General features: G+C 30.8%; 1 protein-coding gene across 1 annotated transcript; it reads right to left on the bottom strand.

Annotated features, from left to right (window-relative positions):
- Positions 1–2,040: 2,040 nt before the first annotated feature.
- On the bottom strand, positions 2,041–10,845 carry LOC100791362 (protein NRT1/ PTR FAMILY 5.4). The gene is made up of 5 exons (XM_003546671.5): positions 10,400–10,845; positions 9,857–10,074; positions 7,359–7,601; positions 4,354–4,640; positions 2,041–3,167 (listed from the first exon to the last, which is right to left on the bottom strand). Exons 1-5 carry the CDS (start codon positions 10,497–10,499, stop codon positions 2,285–2,287), a joined length of 1,731 nt encoding a protein of 576 aa, XP_003546719.1. The 5' UTR covers positions 10,500–10,845; the 3' UTR covers positions 2,041–2,284.
- Positions 10,846–14,518: the final 3,673 nt, after the last annotated feature.

The following is a 14,518-nucleotide window of genomic DNA, read 5'->3' as shown; positions in this document are numbered from 1 at the left end:
AGTTTGTCATAAAATATCTGAATTCGTGAAATAAAAGAGCTTTTGACGATAAAAGTTTCGTTCGGAATATATGGCGAAAAGAGTTGTGTGTGATTGTTTGCAATATAAATTAAAAAATAGGAGAAAAATATAGTTTTAACTTTTAACAGAGATTCTGTAAAAGAAAAAAAAAAATAACATAGACCATGAGCGGGTAATAATTGACAGTTTTCGCAAAAACTTTTAGGTTTTTGCTTTATCTAATGTCACATATAGGTTAATTTGTGAAGTTTAATATGACACTATGCAATAATTAGTAACAACAGTTAGTGAGAAAGGCTTGAAAAAGACCATTATGTGAAATGCTTCTTTATCGCGACACTATTTAAATTGTGAGTTTGCAGATACAAAAGCTTCTCATACTCATGTTTCATAATAAAAATTTAAAATTAAACTTGGGTTGGTTGCCTATACCTTTACTTACTCTAACAAGTTTGGTATAGATATCCTTTATATTCTGACACGTTTTATGAAAATGGATTCCATCATGGACGGATTAAATCAGTGAGTCAAAGATTTAATTGATAGATCATTTATATTGATTTGATATATACATTAAAAAATTAAAATATAATATATCTAATAAAATATAATCAATTTATATTTTTATATTCAGAAATTAAATTTATTATCATGATCAAATTATAAATATTATATAATCATTTATTACTATAATTATTTTATATGTATTATCATTAAAAAAATTGTTTTCCAATACTAAATATAAAAGTCACCCAATGACCATAAAAATTCTAATAAAAATATAACACATAAATATTATATTATATTATAATCAATATGATAATAATTAATTATATATTGTTATCAAGATAAAAAAATATTATAGGAACATATTATATATATCATTTAATAATTAACGGTTAATAATTTGTTATAGGAACTGAAAACTCAATTGGAGTCATTAGATTTCAACAAACCCGACCAAATTGTTTATATTTTTGTTCCTACATCTTAACCAACCGCCCTAGACATTGGGTCCCGGTGGAACTTTCCCAACTCATCGAGCCTTATCCAATTTTAATAACTATAACTCTAACTCAAATATGTTATTTTAATGTTACTTCTTGAAATAAATATTAAGATTAGGTATGTTATTTAGGTAGTGGGTGCTCGCATTTATGTTCGGAAAATGAAAAATATATATTTGTTCTATGTTATTCTAGATTGTTTTCACCTTATTGTGATTTAATACCAAACATATTGATTGTCTATTTATTGTCTTCTTAGATCAAGTCATTTATTTAAGTTCTGAAAAAAAATAAAATTGTCAGAAGAAGAATGTAATATCAGTATTGAGATTAAAGTAGTCCAATTTTAACACAAATTTAAACGAGAACAACACACACATTTAGTATATGTTGCATCGAGTTGCTTTAATGTACTTTTTGATAATCTGATTTCAACTTTTTCAAATCCATTTATTGTCTATTTCTTGTTGTCTAAAGTTACTAATAAACATGCAGTATTTTTGATTGGAGGAGAACACACAAATATTAGAATTAATGTTTTTTTATGATAATTAATATTTAAATATGAGCTTAGGAATCACATTTAACATAATTAAGGAACTAAATTGGTAAATAAATTTAAAGAGAGACTAAAATTAAAATTTAAAACAATTAAGTGGACCAAAAATATAATTTTGTCTAAATAATACACTGATAAATATAACTTTTAAAAGAAGAATATTATATCCAGTATTAATATTGTTAACATATCTTAATGACTTGTTTTCAAACACTCATTGGCGTAGCTCTTGAAGAATAACAATATTATATCTAATACTAATGTTAATGTAGTCCAATTTTGCAATATACTTCATTTTAAAATTATTGTTGTGTAATTTGGTTTTTCAAAAGTAGCAATTTGTATTTTCTCAGTTCTTGAGAATGTAAGTCTATGAATATTGGTTTCCCAAAATGCCATTTGTTAACAAATTAGTCCTTTCAAGTTGTCAACTTAAACAATCACAAATGATCATTTTCAGAATTAAATTATATATTAACTCTAATGATTTTATACAATGCTTAAGAAAGCCTTCAAATATTTATAGTTTTAACTAAATATAACTAGTTTTAAACAATTAGCCTCTCTCTCTAAGATGCAACTAAGATTACTATTTATTGGAATTACAATGTTAATCTATACTTAACTCTCATCTTGGACTTGGTATGTTTGGCATTCGCTGCATATATCAGAAGCCAAACAGTAACTTTTTTTCCCCTCACACTCCAGGTTTGTATTTCTTGTGGCTAGAACCCTGTTGGTCACTAGTTTGATGACCCTCATCAACTTTTTTGTACACATAAACAATGGCAAGCCACACATAAACACACAAATTAACAGCACTCAACCCTGCCAAGACCCAATAGAAGTAATCAAGGTGTGCCCTATTGAGGTTGTTTCCTAGCCACTTCTCACCAGCCCTTGATGTCACACCCTCCACAACAACTATAACAATGTTGCCAACAAAGCTCCCAACCCCCACAATGCTAATGTATGCTGCAGCCCCCAAACTCCTAAGTGCCTCAGGCATTTGGTCATAAAACAACTCTTGTAGCCCCACAATTGTGAATGCATCAGAGATCCCAGTGATCATGTACTGAGGAAGCAGCCACCAAATGCTGATTGGTAACACTGCTTTTGGGTCATCAATTAGGCCACTCTCTTTTGCAACACCAACCCTTTTGGCCTCCACAAGTGCTGACACAACCATGTTAAGGATTGACAAGAAAAGTCCTACCCCAATTCTTTGTAGCACTGTTATCCCAGTGGGTTTCCCTGTGATTTTCCTTGCTAGTGGCACAAAGACACGGTCATAGAATGGCACAGCAAAGAGTATTGTGACTCCAACTAGGCCTTGGAGCGATGCTGGTGGGACTTGGAAATGTGGTCCTATGGTACGTACCATTGTGGCACCTTGCTTGATGAAAAATGTGTGCACTTGAGCTTGTACAACAGTGAACATTAAGCAACTTAGCCATATTGGAATCAAACGAAGGACAAGCTTCACTTCCTCAACTTGTGTCACTGAACATAGCCTCCAAGGGTCTCTTGTCTTCGTCTTGGCATCAATTTCATCTATGATCGCTGCCTTGTCCAAAAATCTGTTGCAATTAAATTTCGTTTTAGCAATGATGTGGTAATAGAAAGTGTCAACTTTGAAGCAACAAAAAGGCAGGAAAAAAGAGAGTCTAGTAGTTCCACAATGAATTGTTGTTGGTATCAACTCAAAACCATAGACCCAACCCTAGTGTGGCCCCCATGAGTTTTGATGTTTCAGAGTTGACTCCATTGTAAAAGCTATCTAGAAAAATTCTCCAAATGGATTATTAGTAATTAAGTGTTGTGGGAATAATTCTTGTATGAGTGCTACAACTAATTAGATACTTAGAATGTATTAAATAATGATGAAAGTCTATTATTTTTAGGTGGTGGTAAAGTCTATGTTAAAGCCTTATGTTGAAACCTATGTTATGGTTATTTTAATATTATTCGATCTATGCATTTGATTAGTTTGTGTATAAATACTCTGTTGTTCATAGAAGTTGTTCTTGTGTTAAGGATGCAAAGAAAAAGAGGAAGAGAGACCTCCTTATTAACACGAGATATTAAAAATGCTTACATGCATATAATAACATTTACCATGTGAGTATGAGAAAGGATTCCACTTTTCTAAAGTGAGAATAGTGTATTTCGGATAATTAATAAAGTATACTAATGACCATGATTGCAACTAACTTCAAATTTACTATATATATGCATTTAATATTTATTATAATTTTAATCGCTATTTTTTTAATCAATAATTACATGTGCGTTATCTTCTAAAGCTCACCTTTACAATTCAGAAGAGCAGAAATTTTTGGAAAACCTCCTTATTCCTTTTAAGAAGATAGTTGACTTTGATTATATATATGTTCATTATATTTATTCTCCTTCCCTAACAAAAAAACTCAAATTTAACTTATTTGCTCAATGTCTTTATCATCAAACTAACTAAAAAGCATATTATAAATATAAGCATAAAAAATTTAATCAAAACTATTCAACAAACTTTACTCTTCCCACCACAATTTCAACATCATACCATTCCCTCCACTTCAACTTAATCATAAACCACATGATGAAAGTATTTCATGCACCTACAAAAATTAGTTATTCATTTATTGTTTTGAAATGGCTATGACATCGTAAAGTATAGCTTCTTCTTTTTTTGTTAATAATAACTTCATGATGGAAAGAAAAACATGGAGGGTTCTAGTAGTTAGTTAGAAAGAGTGTGACACCCACCTATATTGATGAGTATGGAGGAGAGTGTGGATTTTGGGTTGAACATGGAGATGATTATGGGGCTCATGATGCTCCTCATCCTCGTCATAGCAATAATTGTGGTGACCGTGCGTGGCCTGCACGCGCCACTTGCGCGATGCGGCGACAAAGACTTGGGCCAGCCTGGTGAATGGGCTCCCTGCAGGGCCTTCCTTTCTGTACCTTTTGATTCCCAACAAGAAGAGTGCCAATGCCAAAGCCAACACCCCTGCCAGCACTCCTAGCCCCACTCCCCACCCAACATTGTCCTATTTTGTTCAATTTCATTCAAATCCACATCAACTTCATCAAATTACAATTATTTCATTGCCTTATTGGCTCTTTGCCATAACATGATCAGATAAGGACTCAATAAATAATTATCAAAGTCAGTCATATATGGGTCGGAGATATAAATTTGACTAAGTAATTAAAAAAAATAAAGAAAGGAAAAAAAAAGTCACAGATCTAAATCTTAGCTACTGATATTTTTAAGGAAACTAACAAATTATATATGGGTTATATATATTCTTACCTATATGACATCATATTCATATGTACGTGGTTATTCATCAAAACATGATCAGGTAATAGGAGTCAATAATTGTATATCAAAGCCATACATATATTATGGGTTATTCTTACTCATGACATCATGTGTGTGTGGTTATGATAAACAGAGTTATGGGGTTAGTTATTATTATATATGATATATATGTGGGGTTATGATAAACATAGAAAATCAGTAGAAGTATTTGTTTGTATGCAAAAAGCTGCACCAAGTTTCTATATATGCTTATCGTGCTGATGTTTTGAACCTATGTTCTCAAGCTTGGAATTCACCTCATTTTTTATTCACTTTATCAGTTCCAAGCGATGGAGTTGTTTTATGCTTTGGTGTCTAGCAAGTATGATTGCTTCACTACCTACATACTTTGCTCGTGACACTTGTACTTTCAGAGATGACTTATTTTTTGCTTTTAGCTAGCTTAGTTTTGAGTACATCTTGTACTGAAGCCAAGATTATTAATATATTTCATTTTTAGCCTTTAAAAAAATTATAAACTTAGAGTTTTGGTGTTATGTGATATTTTCAGTATTTACATTTTGTCCACAAATTATTATAAAACGAGGTTGGGGTAAAATATTTTATATGGTCAATCACATGTTGATATATTATACTATAAATTAACAAATTATTAGATGATAATTAATATAAAACATATTTATACTATCATTATATTTTAATTAAATTCTTATAAAATATTTATAACATTTTAATCATGTTTTGTCAAATAATTGAAAAGATTAATAATCATTAGGGAAACATTTTTTTAAAAGGAAAAAATATAACAAAATAAAAGAGAGAAAGAGAAGAAGTTCAATAAAAAAAAAATGGGAATACGTAATTAAAGGATACAACATCGGTTATGACATGAAAAGAGTGGGATCAATTATATTTGTAGTTGAGGGATACATGCGTGTAAAAAATAAAGACTAAAAAAGTGCTATTGCTATTATATATGGTTATAGATAACCATGACTTTCCAAGAAATTGTTAACAGTAGTGTAAACTCAATTTTTGTCCATATATAACCTAACATTCTTTGTAAAATGTACAAGACACTACAGCGTCCACTCTTCTCACCTTTTTACAATGAACAATCTGTTTCACTTAACTTGTCCAAGGGTGATGCATATAAATGGAAAAGACTTCTATGTGGAATATGTTCCCATGTTATTGAAACTTGATATTCTAATAAAGAAATGTGTGTGATCCATAAATTTTCCTTGTATGTTTATCCACTATAGTACTATTCTATTTGTTTTGGCGTTACACACACAAAAAGAAACAAATAAATTTTATATTGTTTCTCTTATTTTACAAATCTCACCTACCTTATGTCAACTCAGATATCATATTTTATATTATATATCGGTGACGCTCTTTTGATTAATTAATTACTTTCTTATTTCACTTCATAAGATGACAATGGGTATTGGATACTGACTAATAAAAAAATATTTTATAATACTTTTAATATTCAATCATGGTTTTCTCCCCAGAAGCAAATCTAGAGATTCAATCATAGACTTCAAAAAATAGATGAACAAATAGAAAAATAATTTCATTATAAAAAAACAAGAGAGCTTAAAGTGCTAAGAAAACAACTTTATTCTAAATTAATTAGTTATTGTTTTGTGTTGTTAAATCTAAAGAATGCAAAAGTATTAATTACAATTGTTTGGGAAAGAGATGGAATGCAAAGCCATCACATACAAGTTGACTAATGACGCTTTAAAAAATGAAACATAGAAGAGATGTGCTAAACGTGGATATTATCTAATACAGGTAAAGAAGTTGGTCATAAACAAACAAATTAACAATTGAGGAAATCCAACTTTTGTCACTCGACAGATTTTCAAAAGACTTTATAACAACAATTTGATTCTCAAATGATTCTTTTCAATCAAAATATTTCAAAAAATACCGTGTATTGGAATCAAATTAACGTCATAAGATATAAAATGGAAAAAATTATTTGTAAATTAAAGCTTAAGATAATAATGAAAAAAAACTTGATTACGTACTGACTTTATTATCTCTTTTATCATTAATTTTACTTACCTTTTGAGTTTTTAATAGATCATACCTAGCCCGTAGTCACCGTACGAGAGAGTTTCTCTTAGAAAAATTACTATTCATTAATATTAGACAATCAAATTGATGCTAGCTTTTTATCATGAATTATGAAATATCTAAACTAAAAAATATCAATACATTAAATTAGTCTTTAAAATTATTAAAATGTCATTTTATTCTCTAAAATTACTATAAAGTAATCATTTTAATATCCAAACATGATCAAATAACATTCCCTTTAGCCTCTAAAATTATAATAAAATGGTCAATATTTAATGATTTCATATTTCTTTTATCGCACAAATTAAAACTTTAGTCTTAAGATCGAATTTCATGAATTTACCTGAAGATATATGACAACAAAAACAGAAGCAGTTGAGCCAGCCACAATCCCCAAGTACCACCAGTTGAAGAATGAGCTCTTGGCATCCTTCTCCTCAGGCGTGTCCTCGTCGAACTGATCGGCGGCGAAGGTCTGGACGCAAGGCTTGTGACCTCCGTCGCCGATGGCAAGGACATAAAGTGCCAAGAAAAAAAGGAATTTGTGTTTGAGTGCCGACACTGAAAGTGTCAAGAAAACCATGCCCTGTAACATATATGTTCATGTGACGTGAGGATATGATATTCTTTTTCCATCAACAACGGCAAAAACTATTTTTTAATTAATTCACAGTGCATGCATGGTGATGACTTGTATAATGTGGACAATCACAGGAAATATGCAAATCTCGTTCGGAATATTGGAATCATAAGAGATGTGCTCAAGCATTTGAGTGATCCGTGGAAGTGGAAAGTACCCGCAACAAGAAATACCCCACATATATAACAATTAACCTCTCAATAATTAAGTGTTAAAAATTTGAATCGTGAAGAATGTTTTTTTGCAAGTTATATATGTTTACTATCTAATAGTAATTTATTTAATTCATCAGTTTTCATATCTTGTCCAAGTAATTATTGCATAAACTAACAAATTTTAATTAGTATGTAATTCATGATGAGTGATAGTAGTTATTTTTTTTTATTAATTTATAATTTTCTTAGATGAATTTATAGACAAAACACAATGTTACTAATTTATAATATTTTATAAACTTAACTAAAATAAAATAAAAGTAAAAAGTAACTGGTTTGATTAGGATTGAAATCACAGAAAAAATTATTGTGGATTAGGGGTTGTGATAGAAAAAGTTTTCTTAGTGTTTGATTTGATGCGTTGATTTTCAATTCAAAATATTGAAAATATAACATGAATCACATGTGTTTAGCATGATGTACGGTAGATGTAAGACGGGATAAGAAAAGATATACATCACTTAAATCAGGAATCAAGTATCTCCTAATTAATTTTAGTAGTTTTATATCCTGACTTTTTATATATATACTTAAATTTTCTTTTTTACATAAATTGATATGTATTTCTTTTAAATTATTCAATATGCAATGAAGATTGTGTTCGAAAGAAACAGCCATGTATGATGCAAATATACTCAAAAAGATGTCATGTTATGATATTTACAACATTTGCATTTATTACATTAACCGTCTTTTTATTATAAGAAAAAGTCCTATATAAATATTATATTTACGAAAGGCATTACTTTTAAAAAAATATTCCTTGTATATTGACTATCAATAAATTAAATAGCAGTTATTCACCAAAAAAAATTAGGTGCTATAATATTTTAAATAATAAATATTTTAATTTTGTTTAAAAAGTAATAAAACTCCTTATTTTAGAACTAAAAAATCTCTTTAATACAAATGAATATTGAAGGTTATAAGTTATAACCCAAAATTGTATACTGGCCCCATTTCAAAACTAGCATATTGTACTTTCTTTATCAAAGAGTTTTGTTGAGGATTGGGTTTGTCTTCAACCTTTTCTCTTTTCTCGGTGCAGGTGTAGAATGGAAAGAGACCAAAAATTATGTTATTTATTATCTTTAAAATACTACTACTAGTTAAGGTATCAATAAACTCTTTTGTCTTATTCGTTTTTTAAGGTAATGCACATTTCTTTAGAAAATTACTAACTACACCAAGTTCAACTCCAATTTTTTTTTGTTAAAAATATCTTTATTAAGAAATCTATTTAAATTAAAATACTAATTAAGGCGTCATTAAATACTCCTTTGTATCTTATCATTCTTTTTTTAAGGTAATGCACACTTTTATCTTTAAAAAAGTAGTATTATTTACACAAATTTTAATAGTAACAAAATAAATCTTTGACTAAAATATGTTTATTAAAAGAATTAGAATGTAACTATAGATTCATTTAAAGATTAAAGTGAGATATATTCATGCATAAAAACATTACTAAAACGAAAAATTAATAATTTTTTTTACAAATAAAAAAACTTAATACTTTTATAATTTTCTAAAATAAAAAATATTTTGAAAAAAACTAAAAATTAAAAAAAACATATATAATATAGCACGAAAATAGTATAAAAATTATAATGATAATAATAATTATACTTTTCAACCAAAAAAACATTTTATATGTCTTAATCCGTGTCTTATATAACCGCTTAATTATTTGCATTTGTCTTGCTGCGATAATAAAATAACGCGGTTATGAGATTCCGCTAAAATAAAAAATATAGTAAATAATTAAATCGGATATTTATTATGGTTCCTGCACGATGTGGGACCATATACGTAACACGAAAAACTTGGAAAAATACAAAGTTGTTGCATCCGAAGAGCAGTGAGCACATAAATTAGATTCCACCCATTTAGCAAGAATCAAGAAGAGAAGAGACATGACGATATTTTACCCAAACGAATTAAACTTGTAACAGTGAAAAAATAGATTAATTAAATTTTACTTACCACGAAATAAATGACTGAGGACAAGAGTATGGTGTTGAAGCGACCCAGATAGGAATCAGCTATGAAGCCACCAAGCAAAGGGAAGAGAGAGGAGGCACCAACCCATGTGTTCACATCTTTGGCTGCTTGTGTGATTGGTTCATTCAGAACATTTGTAAGGTATTGGATGAGATTACTTGCCAACCCTTGGTAAGCAAATCTCTCAGCAAATTCCACAACTGCCCACAAAACAAAAACATAATCTTCGCATCATCACATCACATATACATGATCAAATCAAGATCAAACTCGTCATGATGCAAAAGAGAGAAAAAAAAAATCATGGTTTAGGTCTATGGGATTAATGTGTGTTTGGATTGTAATCTAAGTACACCCTTAATCAATTGAAACTAGGTAAATCAATGTTTGAATTCTCATTATTAGAGATGTTTATATTTATATTTAGTGTCTGAAAGTGCCTCGAATCATGTGGGGAATCAAAAAATTAAGAAAGGGGAAATGGGTGATGGAGAGAAAGAGAGAGAGGTTTTGATTTGGACTCACATATGATGAAGATGGCAGCATTCCAACCACCCTTCAAGTTTGTGGGGTGATGGAGGATCAGGGAATTGCTCTTGGTGTTGCTACTACTGCCATCAGCCATGGCGAGCACTTGAAATTTTTTGAGGTGATTTTGGAGAATGTTGTGGGGAATCAAGTTTGGGGAGGCTCCATGGGGGGAATTGGGCTTTATATAGGCTGAATTTTGAGACTCTTGTGTTGTTGTTGTTGTTGTTGGGGTTGTGGGTGTGAGTGAACACAAGCACTCAACTTTGGTGTAGGAGATTTGGAAATGGTTGGCACCTTTTTTTCTACCTCTGCATCACTCTAGTTTGGCAGTTTGGCTTTTTTTTTACCAAAATAAGCTTAAATGAAAAAATTGGTTATTTTATATGCACCGTTTATTATTATTATTTTTTGGGGATATATAAATGTAACTATGGAAGCATCACACACTTCATGCCAGAGTGTCATCATACTGAGCTCTTTAATGCGGAGGTTAGCAAAATTTATACCAGCTGTAGGTGTGAAGTGTCCTTGAGGTGCATACGGTGCTAGTGTTAATTTGCCAAGGTTAAAGATTAATAGTTTTTTGGATTCAGGTTTTTAGGTTAGAGATTTTTTTAAGCTTCAGAAACATAAGAAACAGACAACGAAAAGGAAAAAAGAAACTAAATAACTCATGATAAAGATTAATTCTTATGGACCTCTCTGTTGTCCCTTTTTCAGTTGTCCTTGTGCTGTCCCGTACAAATCACAGTTTTTAAAATTGAATCACAAAATTAAATATTAACACAACTACATGGACAGCACAAAGACAACTAAAAAAAGGATAACAGAAAAGTCAAATTCAATTCTAATGTATCTGACCTTTAATGGTAAGTTTGGTGAGAGAAAGGATTTTTTTATGTTAGAAAATCATGATTTTTGTAAATTATGTTATGTTTCATTGATTAAATAAAATTTGTTTAATTGATTATTGAAATTTTTTAGAGAAATTTCTAACAAATAAAAAAGTTACGCAAATTTTTATGGATTATTTTAATTATTTATCATATTATATAATTTAATAATATTTTTATTGCAGTAAAAAAATTAAACTCTCATCTTTCATAATTTTTTTTTTGAGAAACTGATTATGAAAAAACTCTCTAGAAACATCATTTTCCAAAAATGATATTTTTTTAATGCATATCAAACATTATTAAAATTTTCAAATTTATGATTCTAAGAAATAAAAAATCTTATCTCTTACAAGAACATTCCCTAGAGAGAGAAAAAAAAAAGCTTAAGCTTTTTACGTTTTACCAAAATTTTCTTCCGATACTAAAATAAATACGGTGGTCATCTAAGATTTATCACTCTTCCTCTTTCTTCCTCACCCGATTACACACACTCACTCACCTAATCAGTTTCAATCCTGATATTAAATTTAAGTTGTCTTAAGATTGTACTTAATTTCAAAGCAAAATTATTTATTCTTAATTTTACTAACCTCACTGAATTCTTCCTCTATCTCCACACACTTTTTTATTATACAAATTCTCTTTAGCTGGTTTTGGAAGTAGAAATAAGTGTCAAAGTGTGATTTTGTTAGCAATAAAGGGGTGCAAACAAAGGGTAGCAGACCAGGGGTGCAAACAATGAGAAACAAGCCCAGAAGGATTAGCACCATACCTGCGTATCTGAAAGATTTCATCTGAGATAGAGGGGATGTTGCTGATTAGGCATCAGAATCTTCCTTCCAGCAACAGAATAAGCATTTTCCTTAGCTTGTCTCCCTTTACCTTTAATCAATGAAAATTACCTTCAACTTCTTATTCTCTTCTTGGGAGGTATCTGGTCCTCTAAACCAGAATAAGTCTATCAATTTTGGTGCTCTCGTTGTTCCAATGGTGGAATCCACTAGGTCCAAAGCTTCCTCTGACAGGCTGGAAGATGCCATAGCCAAGCTCACTTCCCATCACCTTTCCTTGACCGAAACAGTACACACAATGACCTTGAAACTCGACGAATTAATCCAAAAATTAGCCCAGCCTGAGGCCTCCTCACCATCTCCATCCGCGTCCAATTCCACTCCACCTATGCCCACCTCCACCCCTCATAGTTTGAGACTAGATGTCCCTCGATTTGATGGGACTGAACCCCTTGGTTGGATCTTTAAGATCAACCAATTTTTCGACTACCATGATGTAATCCTACCCCCCAAGGACATTGGATAGAAGACTCCAAGAAGATTGGACCAAAGATGCAAGAGAAGGCCCTAGGGTTCTCATGAGCCTTAGGGTAGATTTCGGGCCAATGTGCTAAGTATGAACTCACTTATCTTTGTACATATTAGATTAAGGTTTCATTAATTTTGGTCCTTGTATTTACGGCTCTATAATATAGGTAGGGTACCCTAGAAATATAAGATTTTTCAGCCCTTGTATTTTAGGGCACCTAGACTAGTTTTTGTATTAGGGGTAGTTTTGTAATTTCACATGCACTAAGTGAATATTTGATGTGTGTGGTTGGAAATAAATTTAATTGAATTGGTAAAAGCCCAATCCAATTAAATTTTAGAGGGAGAGGTGAGCATTTGCTTACCACACCCCATTGCCACATTTTATGCATGTCCTTCATGTTTTACATGCCTCATGATACCTAAGCACACTTAGTGGAGAATCTTGGAATTGATCTTGGATTAGTGGGCTGAACCATAACTAAAATTCACTAATCACAATTAGTGAAATTTTGGCTCCAAAGTTTGGCTCCACAAATTCAATTTCAAATTCAAGTGAAATTTGAATTAAAATTCAAATTTCTCTCCAATTTTGTGTGACACTTAGGCTATAAATAAATGTCATGTGTGTGCATTTTTTTAACTTTGATCATTTGAATATTAAACTTCAGATTTCATAGCGCATTTAGAGCATAAAATTTCGTGCTCTTCTCTCCCTCTCCCTTCATTCATCTCCTTCTTCCTCCAAGCTCTTATTCATGGCCTCCTATGGTGGCGAGCTTCTTTTAGACTCATCTTCTCCTTGAAGTGGCGTCTCCTCTCTCTCTTCCTTTCTCCATTCTGCTGCCATTCATCTTCCAAGAAGCAAAGGAATTCATTGATGAAGAAAATCCTAGGCCTACAAGCTCCAATGGAGCTTACATCATGTGGTATCAAGAGCATCTTCATCTAGGTGATGTTCTTTTGCTTCCTTTATCTTTTTGTTCAGTGAATTCTCTTTAATTCCTTGTTCTTCATCTTATTCTCCATGTATATCCTCCATTGTCTTGTGGTTTGGTGCTGTTTAGAGTAGATTCAAAAAAAATAAATCGATTAAATCTTATATTTACACTTGTTCTTGCATTTCTATGGTTCAAATTTTGTAGATCTACTCTTGAATCATGTTTTTGTGTTGATTTTAGGTTCTATCATTTTTCATTCATAATATTCTTGTGCTGAAACTTAGATCAAAATTTTCTTCCAAAAATATTGATTAGAAAAAAAACACAAAAATCAAAATGTAAATCACTTAATCCATGTTGTCTTAGAGTCATGTTTAGTCATAGTAATTGTCACATTATGTTCTAAGTTTGTGTTGAATTTTTATTTTGTTGATTGAATTCTAGATACATTTGTTCATGTATTCTTGTCATCCTTAGCCTATCTTTTGAATTTTGAGTCTAATTCATGCATATTATTTAGTTCATAACATGTTCTAAATCAATTCCTAGAAGTAGTCTTGTTGAACTTTTTTTTGTTTTCAAAGTTTCGTATATAATGCCTATGATGAAGTTGAGTTGTGGTGCTGAGTTGTGGCTGGATTTGTGAATCAAATAAGTCTTAAACTCTCTTGAATTTTGTTATTCAAGATAATTGAGCATAAGCAAACACAAATTGTAACTATCCAAGCCTTAAGCAACATAAACACTACTCTTGATTTTTAGGTTGAAATCGCTGGTGTTGGCAACTTGAACATACGAAATTGTGTAAATTACTGGGAATTGGTCACTACGTTTTTTGAGCTGAAATTTTTACTGAATTTTCTAGACATCTGGACCAAAATTATAAAAAAAGAACCAAGCGATTCGGATTAAAGGAAAAAATAAGAAAAATCACACAAGTTGGCAGAAAAATCAGTG

The sequence above is a fragment of the Glycine max genome, chromosome 15, assembly GCF_000004515.6.
Source record: "Glycine max cultivar Williams 82 chromosome 15, Glycine_max_v4.0, whole genome shotgun sequence".
In the NCBI taxonomy this organism is placed as follows: domain Eukaryota; kingdom Viridiplantae; phylum Streptophyta; class Magnoliopsida; order Fabales; family Fabaceae; genus Glycine; species Glycine max.
Note: the sequence above shows the minus strand (reverse complement) of the source record. Positions and strands in the feature narration are given on the sequence as shown.

Excerpts from the sequence above, each read along its gene's own strand:
- LOC100791362 (XM_003546671.5), bottom strand. The coding sequence starts at position 10,499 with ATGGCTGATGGCAGTAGTAGCAACACCAAGAGCAATTCCCTGATCCTC. Across the intron at positions 10,075-10,399 it reads TGCTGCCATCTTCATCATAT|TTGTGGAATTTGCTGAGAGA; the intron begins GTGAGTCCAAAT and ends TTTTGTGGGCAG. Across the intron at positions 7,602-9,856 it reads CCTCAGTCATTTATTTCGTG|GGCATGGTTTTCTTGACACT; the intron begins GTAAGTAAAATT and ends TATATGTTACAG.